This window comes from Silurus meridionalis, chromosome 2, assembly GCF_014805685.1.
Source record: "Silurus meridionalis isolate SWU-2019-XX chromosome 2, ASM1480568v1, whole genome shotgun sequence".
Taxonomy (NCBI): Eukaryota; Metazoa; Chordata; class Actinopteri; order Siluriformes; family Siluridae; genus Silurus; species Silurus meridionalis.
This window is the reverse complement of record NC_060885.1, coordinates 33,747,733-33,761,754: the sequence shown is the minus strand read 5'-3', so window position 1 is coordinate 33,761,754 and position 14,022 is coordinate 33,747,733. Positions and strand designations below refer to the sequence as shown.

Genomic DNA, 14,022 nt, shown 5'->3' with positions numbered 1-14,022 from the left:
GCATACACACACACACACGGTCACCTGGTTGTCTGTTTCTTGCACAGGAAGTGCTGGAGGTCTGTTCAGGATACTGCTGATATGGTTCATTCAGCGTTTCAATGGGAGACATCCAAATATAAAGTGTTCCTTCTGTCTTCACCAACCAAGTATTGGCCAAGAGCAAGTGCTTGAACGTTTCTTGAATATCGATCCAAACAATATAGAGGAGATTTATATGTACACATCTTTCTGAACGTCCTATTCAACATTTAATCTCCATTTGCTATCTTATAATAACCTTCACTCTTCTGGGAAGATGTTCCACTGAATTTTGTGGAGTTTTGTGCTCCTTTCGCTTTTTCAAATAGCTGCATTGTGCATCACATACGTTATTTTAACTTTTGTTGTCAGGTTTTCATGGTGTTTTCACCATCAGTGAATGAATTTAGCAGATTTTGGATTTGAACAGAAGATCTGACGGTGCAGTGATGCTATGAAATTGTGTTGGTACCACTGGTGTTGACGTCGCCCTGTTTATTATCGATAATCCTCTAGTATCCATGTCCACTTTTATTGATTTGTGGATTGTTACAGGACTGAAATATCAATTCTACAGATACACGTTGCTGCATGGCAACTGTTTTATAGCTTTATAATCTCCATATGATGATGCAGTGTGTGAATCATTCTCATAGGAATTGATGACATTATTTTGGGTCATTTAAAAAATCACTATGATTATATTTACTGCCCAAAAAAATGTAATACCATATAACACACAGTGTTTCTGACTCATGAACCTTCACGGCGTTTTCAGCCTTTTTGTTTACAACACAAACTTAAAATGTCCAAACACGTCTCTGCTATACAGAGTGGTTTAAGAAGACAATAAAATACCGAGCAAACAAGCAGGATGGAGATCACATGATCATCAGCTCAACCTCTTCTGTCTTGTTTTTATTTTCACTTTTCTTATGTATTTCATGCACAAGAATTCCTGCTCATTGGAGAAAATTCTACAATTTACTGACAGAATAATCCAATAAGTTCCCCATTAAAAAGCAGGACGTCTATTTCTTTTCAGTTGTTTGTAAGGAAGAAGGAACTTTGACGTCGTTATTGTAATAAGATCATGTGATTTCGAGCAGAAGTTTATACGAGTAACAGGGAGAGACGAGAAAGTCTTCGGGTTTTCTTGCAGGAGATTCTGCTGATGTATCTCGGCACGTTAGAAAGAAAAATGTGCAAAACTGTAAGTGGCACGAGGCCGAGACGTCCTGTTCTGTCCACCCCATCTGAAAAAATCATCTTCAGATACGTTTCATTCGTTTGCTAACATTAAGCAGCGATGCGTTTCCTTGCTAATGCCGGGTTGCCAGGTTTGATTAGCGCTGAGCATGTAATTAGCTAGTCGTTATGGAACATCACCTTTGTTTCAAAAACACCTCACACTTTTTCATCATTTACTTTTTTTTTTTTTATGTCTGATGCTGATTAAACGTTTTTGCCGTCATAAACCTTCTGTTTTTACTGTCACTTTTGATTTATTTTTTTCTCGTTACTTTCACTTACAAATTTCTCATTACTCACCTCTCAGTCACTCTTTCAGTTTTATATTGATGACATCATCATTTAAAAAAAACCAAAACTATTTCTACACAGGAAGTGTTTTTTTTTCTGTCTTCTTTTCACTGGAAAAAAAAAACAATAGAAAAATCTAGACACGAGTTCATCACCTAAACATCAGTTTGGACCTTTTTGAGCATCCAATTCCACATTTATATATTTCTTTATATTTGCTGTTTTCATGAGCTCCACTCTTCTGGGAAGATGTTCCACTAGATTTTGTGAAGATTTTGGACGTTCACATTCAAATACTCAAATATAATCTAATTTATTTATCTACTCTATTATGTTGTACGGTTTAGAGACAGTGGCATTGAGTAAAAGACAGGAGGTGGAGCTGGAGGTAGCAGAGCTAAAGATGTTGAGATGTTCATTGGAAGTGATGAGGATGGACAGGATTAGAAATGAGTTTATTAGCGGGACAGCACATGTAGGACGTTTTGGTGACAAGGTGAGGGAGGAGAGATTGAGATGGTTTGGACATGTGCAGAGGAGGGACATGGGGTATATCAGTAGGAGAATGATGAGGATGAAGACACCAGGAAGGAGGAAAAGAGGAAGACCAAGGAGGAGGTTTATGGATGTGGTGAGGGAAGACATGCATGACCCCTAATGCGTGACCGTGGCGTGAAACTCCCTGAGATTGTGTAAGAGAAACCTTGAGACTCAAAAGGGAACCTGCTCCTCGTCTAGGTGTTGGTAATGGTGTTCTGTATTTCACTGACAAACAGGAAGTGCATGCATCTGAGTGATGCTACTCTTTTTCTTTGGGTTCCTTTTTCTTTTCTTTTGTTATAGTTCACTTTCCGGATGTTTGCGTAATGAATAATGAACATGCCTTATTATCGACCCGAGCGTACGCTGGGCCTGCGTGTTCCTACACGTCGGGTATCTGAATGGCTTTGTGAGATTTCTTTACACGTTTCCTTTCATTCACTTTTTTATTATTCGAACAGAAGCCAGGTCACGTCTGTATCTGTGATTAAGCCTGTAGGAAGTGGGGCAGAGCAGGAGTTAACTGGGAGATTACATCAGCAGTTGGAGTGAGAGAGGGAGAGTGAGAGAGAGGGAGAGCGAGAGAGAGAGAGAGAGAGAGAGAGAGGGAGATATAGACAGAGGGGAAGAGGGAGAGGGAGATAGAGACAGAGGGGTAGAGGGAGGGAGAGAGAGGGGGAGAGAGAGAGAGAGAGAGAGAGAGAGAGAGAGAGAGAGAGAGAGAGAGAGAGAGAGAGAGGAAGAGTTTTTTTCCAGGCCACTGGACAATCTTAATTGCTAAACTGTTCGTTTTGGGAAAGGAATCGATTGTGGCCTGTCTAAAGACATTTTTCAGTAGTTTTCTGCTCGGTCGGTTCACTGGATGTGGAATTTGAATGGCTTGATGTTTACGGGGGTGATGGCGGGTTTGCCAGTGCACCTGGTGCGTTCCAGAGTTTTTTGAATGTATGATTAGTGTGTTTCAGTTTCTGCAAATTCACTTTAAGCTGATTTATACTTCCAGTTTCTGTGCTACGTACATTGACAAAAAATCAATAAAATTAAGAACCGTTTGTAAAGAGAGACATCGCTCATGACTTTGGCTTTTAAACAGTAGAAGAAATGATCTGAATAAAAGTGCAAGCCGGAGAACAGGATTAGGTTTTATGGTTTATTGTGAAGTCTCAACATACACTTGTTGTTTTTCAGCAATTCTTCCAGCTGGTGAAGTTAAGAAAGCTGGGCCTGAGCGACAACGAGATCCAGAGGCTTCCTCCTGACATCGCTAACTTCATGCAGCTTGTAGAGCTCGATGTCTCGAGAAACGGTAAGAGAAATTCCACTTTTCCACTCGTACTGTTTCGGCTGCTTTGTGCAAAACGTAGTGTTGATCCATACACACAGTTTTCCACAATTTACACAAAAAAATCATCTGTCTATTAAAGGTTCCTCAGACCTCTTATAGCATTAAACTTCCACCACCATGCTTCCATGTGCATGTGATGTTCTTTTGCTGAATTTATACCATAAATTTGTCAATATTTGGTTCCTTGGTCTTTCAAGATGATAACACACTTCACCACATGGATAGAGAAGTTATATCTCAGACCTCTTGGGTGGTTTTGTTGGGTTCTCATACACTTGTTTGTATTTTTGCATCTCCTCTATTTTCATTATTATTCTTTATTTTTTTATCATTTCTTTCCTGGTGATCATCATCAGCCTTTTCGCTACGGACACCTGGTCATTAGTATGTGCTTTTTGAGCATCGCATTTCAGTCCCAATTTTCTCTTTTATCTTCTGGAAGATGTTCCACTAGATTTTGGAGTGCGCTTGTGGACATTTGTGTTCATCAGCCACAGTGATGTCAGTAAATTCAGGTGTGGTGAGAAGTTCTGAGGTGCAGTCAGCCTTCACATTCATCCTGTTTAATAGGGTTGGAGCTCTATAGCAGGAGATCTTCCGCATTTTACAACCCGTGTAAAGGAGATCTTCATGGAGCTGGCTTTGTGCTCATTGGCATGCTGGAACAGGTTTTGGTTTTCAAGTTCAAGTGAATGGAAAATTGTGTGCCTCCGGCTTATTTGGTACCAGTTTGGAGAAGAACCACGAGAAGGTCAGGTGTCCCAACACTTTTGTCCATGTAGTGTTTCATACAGCAGTTTTTATAACCCGGACTCCATGTTTGGCCACACCCGAATTTCCTGCGTCAGCTGGAACACATTTAAACATCTGTTTCCTTCGAGTCCGTTTAGTGTCTTGTCACTTTTTGCTGAAGTGCTTCAGTTAAACATTTATAACTCGTTAGAACTTTGCCCTGCTTCTGAATTGCGTGTCCACTCCCTGCTGCGTTCAGATGCTCCGTGTTCTTGATTAGATTGAAACCGTACAGGAAATGAGGTAACTGCCCTCTTTATTACTTACTTCTGTAACACATTTGCTTTTTTTTAATTTCCTGCAGATATTATTGAGATTCCAGAAAACATTTCTTACTGCAAAGCTCTTCAGGTAGCAGACTTCAGCGGGAACCCTTTAACGAGGTAAGTGGAAAAAATCTCTCTGTACTTTGATTACGATTAAAATGAGATGATTTGTTACGCCTGTTGTTCTTTTCTTAATTTTTGGTGCATTTGATATTTTTTTGCATCTCGATTACGTTTGATTTCATTTCTCTCTGTTTTGAATCCCTCGGTTTATTCGTTCGGGCTTTTCATCAGTTCTCTTTCTGTGTTTTGGAGAGCGATGGCGTTTGGTTTATTCACGGTGATTGCTGCTACTTTTAGCATGATTAGCACTTTAAGTGCTGAGCACACGCGCTGATTACGCTGTGGACCGTGTGTGTGTGTGTGTGTGTGTGTGTGTGTTTCAGTGTTAATGGAGCTGTAATGGGCCTGTGACCTGCCTGGGCGTCCTGTAGTGCACTCACACTGACTTTGTTCTGTTTAATAAAATTACATTTTTAACATTTAATGAATAATTTAATGAAAATGTTGTACATTTTGTTTTTATTATCAGTTTTGTTTGTGTGCTCTGCTGTGTTGTTAGAGCTGAATCAGTTGTATACATAATTTTTCTGGAATTTTTCGAGATTAATTTTAGACTTATCAGTGTAGAACAGCAAGGAATCGTTTTTTTTTTCCATTTTTCCTGTTTGTTGCTTTAATCACAGATATTATCTGTTTGCATTATTATTAGGTCTGTATTTCATTTCATTAAATGGACTCTGTCTCTCTCTCTCTCTCTCTCTCTCTCTCTCTCTCTCTCTCTCTCCCCCTCTCTCCCGATCTCTCTCTCTCTCTCTCTCTCTCTCTCTCTCTCTCTCTCTCTCCCCCTCTCTCCCCCTCTCTCTCTCTCCCCCTCTCTCTCCCCCTCTCTCTCTCTCTCTCTCTCTCTCTCTCTCTCTCCCACCCCCTCTCTCTCCCTCCCCTCTCTCTCTCTTTCCCCAGATTGCCAGAGAGTTTTGCAGAACTGCGGAATCTAACATGTCTGTCCATCAATGACATTTCTTTACAAGCGCTTCCTGATAACATTGGAAAGTAAGTCCATGTTTCCCTTCACTTTCCGCCCGAATGTCGAGGGAAAAACCCACAGCACAGAATCTCTCTACACAGATCTGCAAAAACACAGCAAACAGTTGTATCGGACGTCTTTGGATGTCGTAGCATAAAATTTTCCCATCGTTTCAACTAGGAGACCCAAACCTGTTCCAGCATGACAGTGTGCACAAAGCAAACTTGATGACTTAAAAAAAAAAATCCTCAACATACCGACGATAAACCAAAAAATATTATTGTGTAATCGATATCAATATATCAAATTTACACCAATGTATCGTCCAGCCCTTTTGTATCTTTGACACAAAAAAAATAGCAATAGTTTTGTACTAATACGGCTTTAAATGGAATAATAAGTGCGTTAACTGGTTTGGGAGTGATGCTGAAGTACACACACGATCAACTGAATAATCTTACGTTTCATTATGACGATGAAACATCGCCCATTATCCCTAATAACATCGAATCTGTCACGAAACATCGGTGCGCCGACACACACTCCGCTCCTGTGAGGGCCTGAAGCAGAGCGGTTCTTAAAAAATAAAGCAAATTGTCAGAGGCTCCCGTCTGATCGCATGTGAGATAGGGCGAAGAAGTGAGCGGAAATTACACAGGAAATGAACAGAGCCATGGAATGATGAGCGTAAGAGTGTCGGAGTGAGAGGCAGGGACAGAGAGGAAACAGAAACCAGAGTACAAATCCTGCAAAACTGCAGACACATGAAACGCAGGAAAGTAAATCGTAACCGAGGCGTTTAAAGCGTATTGAAGTGATCCGATGTTTGTCAGGATGTGCGTATGAAAAGAGTCGGGCTGCCAACGAGGAAGTGACTGCTTAGATCTGAAGAAGATATGGACACATGCTCGTGGAGATGTGTGGAGATTCATTGAGCTATTAGGATGTTAGTAACGTCAGGTTCTGCTGTAGGTGAGATGAGGAGGTTCCTGGGGTGCAGTCAATGTCCACATTCGCCATGTTTAAGAGGGTTGGAGCTTTATATCAGGAGATCTTCAACTCCAACCCATGTAAAGTAGATCTTCATGGAGCTGGCTTTGTGCAACAGGTTTGGGTCTCCTAGTTTAAGTGAAGGGAACATTTTCGTCATTTTCGTGCTGTGATATGGCTGGAAAAGTCAGGTGTCCAAATACTTTTGTCACACAGTGTAATTCATGTGTATAGTAACGTATACAATCAAAAGTCTACACACCCCTGCTAAAATAGCAGGTTTGCCTTGAACTGTAGGGTTCTCCTGGTTTTCTGCCAACGTTGGATGAAGAAGAAATACCACACAGACGTGTATGTTTGTTGGTAGACAACAGGACAGAACCCTTCTGCTCTCTCATCATGCTGTTTTGTTGACGTTGTTCATGTTATTGTGCCTCATTAATACAATGGGAAATCCGGTTCACGCTGTAGGACCATGAAGCTGGATTTTTTGCCCAAATTGGATTTGACTTTGAAAAGCGACAGTAAAATTTACATCTACTTTTATTCCAATGAGAAAAATCCGATTCATGGTGCATTCCCTGAAGCCTTAGGATGACCTGAGCACTTTTTGATCCTTCATTGTTCGAATCCAGCACCAGGTTAAACCAGGATTTGTAAGAACGTTGCGGTAGCTGCTAGGGTTATATCTCGAAGGCAAATGGTTTCATGTATTTTTCTCTCATAATCACGCTGAACTCTCAGTCTGACTCACTAAACCCATCGCTGGGGATTGAGAAGGTATTATTTATAGCTATAAAATCACAGCTATAAACCTGTGTGTGTGTGTGTGTGTGTGTGTGTGTGTGTGTGTGTGTGTGTGTGTGTGTTGTGTTTAATCCTGCAGCATGTTGTGTTTTGAAGGCATCAGGAAACGTTAATGTTATTTGCATTAGAGTTGCACTGCTTTTTTCCCCTTCAACGTAATCAAAGCGTTCTAGCAATCAGGCTGCGCAAATTCAGTTCACTTCAATTGTTTTGTTTTTCTACTTTATTTGCTATAGATTTTATGAAGGCACTGATGCTGCAGGTCTTTGAACCACATTACATTTCTGACGATTCGGAAAGAAATAATCCGTGTATGATTCAGGCTCAGAAGTTGCAGGTGATAGAAGCAGGTTAAAGTTATGGTTCCTGGTGTCGTGTCTCTGGTCAGTGCTTTGTGATGCTGGTCAGCAGGTTGTGATATTAAAGATCAGCAGTGATGATCTGACACTTTACCCTTCATCTTCTCCGCCGAATAATCAGTCGCTCCGACTTCCATTATGCTCTGCCCTAAAATATATCATACTGAATTTCTTATTGAACTAATGGTTTGGGGGAATGCTGCTGCTCCAGATCAGAATACGGTACTGAATCTTGATCCAGATCAGAATACGGTACTGAATCCTGATCCAGATCAGAATACGGTACTGAATCTTGATCCAGATCAGAATATGGTTCTGAATCTTGATCCAGATCAGAATATGGTACTGAATCCTGATCCAGATCTGGAATATGGTACTGAATCCTGATCGAGATCTGGAATACGGTACTGAATCCTTATATATATCAAAATACGGAACTAAATCTTGATCCAGATCAAAGTACGGCACTAAATCCTGATCCAGATCGGAATACGGTACTGAATCCTGATCCAGATAAAAGTACGGTAATGAATCCTGATCCAGATCAGAATACGGTACTGAATCCTGATCCAGATCTGGAATACGGTACTGAATCCTGATCCAGATCAAAATACGGTACTGAATCCTGATCCAGATCAGAATACGGTACTGGATCCTGATCCAGATCTGGAATATGGTACTGAATCCTTATACAGGACTGAATACGGTACTGAATCCTGATCCAGATGAAAATGCGGTACTGAATCGTGTACAGAACCTTCTAGATATTTTTTTCTTTTTAAGCCAGTGTCCCTGTTACACAGTCTGTAGTTCCACTATTTTTGGCTCCGATTTCTATCGTGCTCATAATGTGACTGAGTTGAACTTTGAGCCAGAGGAGCACTTTGAGGCTCTTCACACTCACTCAATCACACTGATGATGTAACCAGAGCGACGGAAGCGATGTGTTGCTTCTGTTCAGGGTATTTTTAACTTTTTTTCTCTAAAACTAATATAAAAGAGCGTTCGTGTTCTGCGTGATCCAAATAAACAGGGCAGACTTCGGATAGCAAAAAGAAATTGTTAATTACTGGGGGATATTAAACGGGTAATTACGGGTGTTTGGAGACCGTCTGAAGCAAACTGTGTGCTCAGTAGGACGCTGATCTTGAGCGAGTAGCTGCTTATGAACAGTAAAAAGAAAACATCTCTACAAAAGGGTCTGCAGCAGAAACACTTTAATTAGGAAACATGTAACATATATAGAAAAAAGACCTTTTTACATCACACCTGTTAAAATATTTTATACCACCATGTCTATGCTGTGTGGCCAAAAGTTTGTGGACACCCGAGCAGAAGATTGGTATATGAATCTTTTTAAACTTCCATCTTTATTCTCTATTTGCTGTTATAATAAGCTCTACTGGGTAACTTTAAAATCAAACATTGACCATAAAAATAATCATCACCAACATTACATTAAAACCAGGTAAAAAAACACATACCACAAATAAAAAGTCCTACGACTTCACACATGGTCATTTCTGCTTCAAAGTTTTATCTTTGAATCCTGAAAAATCTTCAGTTACGCTCTTATTATATATTTTTTTCACTCCGTCCCTCTGACTTTCACTTAATGAAATTTCTGCTTGAATTCATGCGTTCTCTTTGGGCATCAGCCGTGTGCCAGATGAATAAAAATACTGGACGGATGAACGGAAAATCTTTACTTTGATGCTCATTTGACGTGTTTTGGCCCTTGGATGCAGTTTCCACCCACATCTACATACGTGTATATATATATATACATGGACCTGTAATTACAGCAGTGCAGCATGTTTTCTTTTCTTTCTCTCTTTCCTTGCTGTGATTTTAAGTTTCAGATTCAGTTTTGACATTTGGTTGGTAAAAATCTACATTTTTATGTAAAGTTGATTTGCCTTTACTTGATTCTAGGCCTGTTTAAAGCTTCATGTGTGTTTGTGTGTCTTAATTATAAACCACAGGACAGAAGTTAAACCTCTAGAGGGTTAAAATGCATCAAAATCTGTATTGAAACGTTTTTGTCCTTGTTTTTTGCAGCCTTACGAACTTGGCATCACTGGAACTCAGAGAGAACATGCTAACGTATTTACCTGAGTAAGTACACAGTGAGAAAAAGGTGTGTGTGTGTGTGTGTGTGTGTGTGTGTGTGTGTGTGTGTGTGTGTGTGTGTGTGTGTGTGTTTGGACTCTTGTAAATACCTGGATGTTGATCTAAACAGCAAACTGGACAGATTAATACAAAAACAAGTAATAAGAGGACAGAGCAGACTCTTTCTGCTGAGGAGACTCATGGAGTGCATGGAGCACTGCTGAAGATCCTGTTTGACTCTGTGGTGGCCTCAGCCATCTTCTATGGTGTCTGTATCTCTACTACAGACAGGAAGAGACTGGACAAGTTGATCAGGAAGTCCAGCTCAATTTTGGGGATTCCCCTGGACACTGTAGAGGAGGTGGAAGAAAGGAAGATGGTAGCTAAACTGTCTTCATTGCTGGAGAACGTCTCTCACTTCCTGTATGAAACAGTTATGCTCTGCAATAGTATCTGTGTAATAACAGCAATATAAACACTGTAATTTGACCTGATGCAGTTTGTTTGTTTTATAGTGTAACTACTACTAATAGTATTGTTTTCTCTTTTGTATTTATATACTGAACTGTAGCTGCTGCACATCTGCACATTTTGTTTTGCTGCTGTAACATGGAAATCTCCTCACTGTGGGGCGAATAATGTCTTATCTTATCACTGATTCTGTACTTTTTCTCTGTTGTCAGGTCTCTTTCCCAACTACACAAACTAGAAGAACTTGATGTAGGGAACAACGAGCTGTATAATCTGGTATTTCTTCTTCTTCTTCTTCTTCTTATTATTTTATTATTATTCTTAGGGGTGTAACAGTAGACAAACGTCACGGTTTGGTGCAATTCTGGTACGCTTGCAAATGCAAAACATAAAATCGCTTGTCGTTTTCAATTTACGCAGTTTGTTGTTATTAAAATTTGTGAACATCAGCAGTTTACATTTTTAAAACAATGTCAAATAAAATGCGTGCTTGGTTAAATAATATATAAATAATATTTTATCATTTTTTATTAAAAAAAATGGAATAAATCGAATAAATGCAATACACTTTTCTATTATACTGATTAAATTGTATCATTAACTTAATTAAATTGATTAAATAAAATCAAATTAATGGAAAAATTTATTTCAATTTGTTTAAGTGAAATTCTTGAAGCTGGACAGAAAACGCTAAAGAATCCATCACGCTTTTTTTGCGTTTTCATGCTTGCGCAAAACAAATCGTATTTCTGGTAGGCAGCGATCAGCCACAGTGACACTGCGCTAAATCTAGTTTCTTTTTTATACCCCTGCCATTGTTGTGCATGTTCTCAAGTTTATGAATAATAATACAAAATTATTCAGTACACGTGTGTAAAGAATTGAAAGCCGTGTACCGAAAAAAATTTGGGACGTATACGTGTATCGTTACACCCCTTATTATTATTATTATTATTATTATTATTATTATTATTTCCCCCCAGAACTTTCTTTTATTTATTCTGTTTTGTTAAGTTTTGGAATTCAATCTCAAGCAGCTCTTTGATTGATTAAAAACAAATTCTTTCATGTTTGCTTCACCTTTCTTGCATGTTTATGACTCAGCGGAGATAGCAATGTGCTGAACCAGACGAGACGAGACTAGAATGCCAGTTCACAAATATTTTGCATGGTTCTGCATTCCTGTGCAGGCTGCTGATTGTTTAACCTTTTCTCTATACACTGATTCCTTTCAGCCTGAGACAATAGGATGCCTTGTGAGCTTGAAGGACTTGTGGCTGGACGGCAACCAGCTGATGGAATTACCAAAGGTAAAGCGTTCGCTATTGCTATTGTGCCTGGTTTTAGTGCGGCTGGCGTTTAATTCAGTGGTCTTGATTTTCAGGAAATCGCAGCATTCGTTTTTATGGATGATATAAAATTTGGTTGCTTTCCATTTCCAGGGTTTCTGGTTCAGGTTCCATCCTCAGTCTGGTGTTTTACATATTTTCGTGGTCGTAACAATTTTCTCTGCTTTTCTACAAATTCCCCTCAATAAAACGTTGGTACTGAACATAAAGAGAAACCCAAAGACTGACAAAACGGCCATCAAGTGCAGAAAAAGATCTGACATTTAAATTAGTGAAACACATCAGGGTTCGAAACAAACTTTAAACATAGAAATGGAAGAGAAGTTCAAGTGCTAATGGAAAAGCTTTGCTGAGAAGCGGCAGCACAAATACACAAAAACACACACAGGTGTTAAACAGATGTGTTTACTCTTTGCAAGAATTGGACTAATCAGAACTTAATCATGTCATTACATTGTTTTGGTTTGAAAAGGAAGCATTAGCTTTAGACTTTAAGGCACTGAAATCCAAAACAGATCATTGCAGTTGTTCAGTGGCTAGAACTGACACACACACACACACACACACACACACACACACACACACACACACACATATGGAGTTTGTGGACACTTAATCATTAGATTGGTTAGGATTTGTTTATGCTTTTTGAACTTTCACATTTAGTCCTCATTCTACTGTTATAATGAGTTCCACTCTTCTGGGAAGATGTTCCACTACATTTTGTGAAAACTTATTTAGCTACAAGTGTGTTAGTAAAGTCAGATACTGATGTAGGTGAGGTGAGGAGGCCTGGGGTGCGGTCAGAGTTCACATTCATTATGTTCAATAGGTTTAGAGTTCTATAGCAGGAGATCTTCCACTTCAACCCATGGAAAGTAGATCTTCCTGGAGCTTGCCTTGTCAGGCTGAAACCTGCTCTTCTTGACTAATTTATCTCTATTAGCTAAATGCACTTATAAACATGAGTCTGAAACGGTAGATTCTGAAGTCTACACTGCGTCAGGATGTTTTTAATGAAGTGTGAACGCTTTGCTTCTCTTTTAAAGATGAAAATGAAGCCCATGATGGTGTCTGGGTGAATATTGTTGTGACCAGTGATGTGTGGAAAAAGTCCTTTCCGAGCTACGGGATGTGCACCACTATTTAATTCCATTAGTTTAGAGTCCGAGATTAGTTTTTACGGATGTTAGACTGGAGTCGAATGTGGGGGAGACTGATTGCATCTGTGAGCTATTATTAAACCAGAATCAGTCATTTCAGCTGAACTGGCAACTCGAAGATTACAAACAGCGTACTGCAGAAAAAAGGCAGATGTACAGAGCCAGTCAAACTGTAAAAACACCTAGTCTTTAATGTTTTCCAGAGACATGTTCCTTTTGTTTCTATTCAACAAACTTGAAAATTTGACCAAACAAACCTATAAATGTCCAGATGTTCCACTTCACTTTCATCCTCCTTCAGCATGAAGAACAGCTGTACACGCTTTCAGCACCTGGACAGTTCATTTCTCCAAACCTTCATTTCTCCAAACGCTTAGCTGAAATACTTTGCTGTGCGTTTTGTTAAACTTACCGAAGATGTTCTTCACTTGTTGGAGATTTCTTTACGATCCACCTCATGCCAGAGCAGTTCAGCAGGATTTAGTTGCGGTGAGCTACGTCATACGCTTCGCCTCCTTGTCTTGTTTTCCGATGAAGTCGGTTCCAATGAGGAATAAATCTCCATCCTTCCCTGCTCCAAAACAATCCCAAAACATCAAGCTTCCATCTCCATGAGTGACTGTGGGGGTGAGGCAGTCTGATCACATCTTCTCTCTGCTTCTCCAACTTACTCAACTTCTTCTGGTAGACACAAATCATTCCCTGTCCAATTCTTGTATGTTTTCAGCCTTTAATGAGTTTATTGCATATCAATAAAAGCAACATGAATGTGTCTCAAAAAAACTAACTTTTAACGTGCTCTGTATTAGTTTGCACATTTATTGTAACAAGACTTTATATTAAGACTTAGAAGAAAGATTAAACTCATACCCTGGATTGTGGAAAGCTCTAAACACAGACTGTGTGTATTTTGTTTTGTGCAGGAGCTAGGTTGTATGAAGAACCTGCTATGTCTTGATGTATCTGAGAACAAGTTGGAGCGCCTACCAGAGGAGATGGCATGCCTGCTCTCACTCACCGACCTGCTGGTGTCACAGAACCTCATCGACTCCCTTCCAGAGGGCATAGGTCAGGCTTTTTTCATCTTTCTGCTCAGAAGATGTCTGTGTGTGTGTCTGTGTGTGTGTGTCTGTGTGTGTGTGTCTGTGTGTGTGTCTGTGTGTGTCTGTGTGTGTGTC

At 39.7% G+C, this 14,022-nt stretch overlaps 1 protein-coding gene across 1 annotated transcript in view; it reads left to right on the top strand.

The window, feature by feature from the left end:
• Positions 1 to 14,022, top strand: part of lrrc1 (leucine rich repeat containing 1) — a 31,852-nt gene that overhangs the window by 7,591 nt on the left and 10,239 nt on the right. Inside the window, exons 2-8 of the mRNA XM_046872708.1 lie at positions 3,292 to 3,409; positions 4,545 to 4,623; positions 5,530 to 5,619; positions 9,811 to 9,867; positions 10,545 to 10,608; positions 11,568 to 11,642; positions 13,768 to 13,912. Coding sequence (XP_046728664.1) covers positions 3,292 to 3,409; positions 4,545 to 4,623; positions 5,530 to 5,619; positions 9,811 to 9,867; positions 10,545 to 10,608; positions 11,568 to 11,642; positions 13,768 to 13,912 — 628 coding nt within the window. The remainder of the gene's footprint in view (positions 1 to 3,291; positions 3,410 to 4,544; positions 4,624 to 5,529; positions 5,620 to 9,810; positions 9,868 to 10,544; positions 10,609 to 11,567; positions 11,643 to 13,767; positions 13,913 to 14,022) is intronic.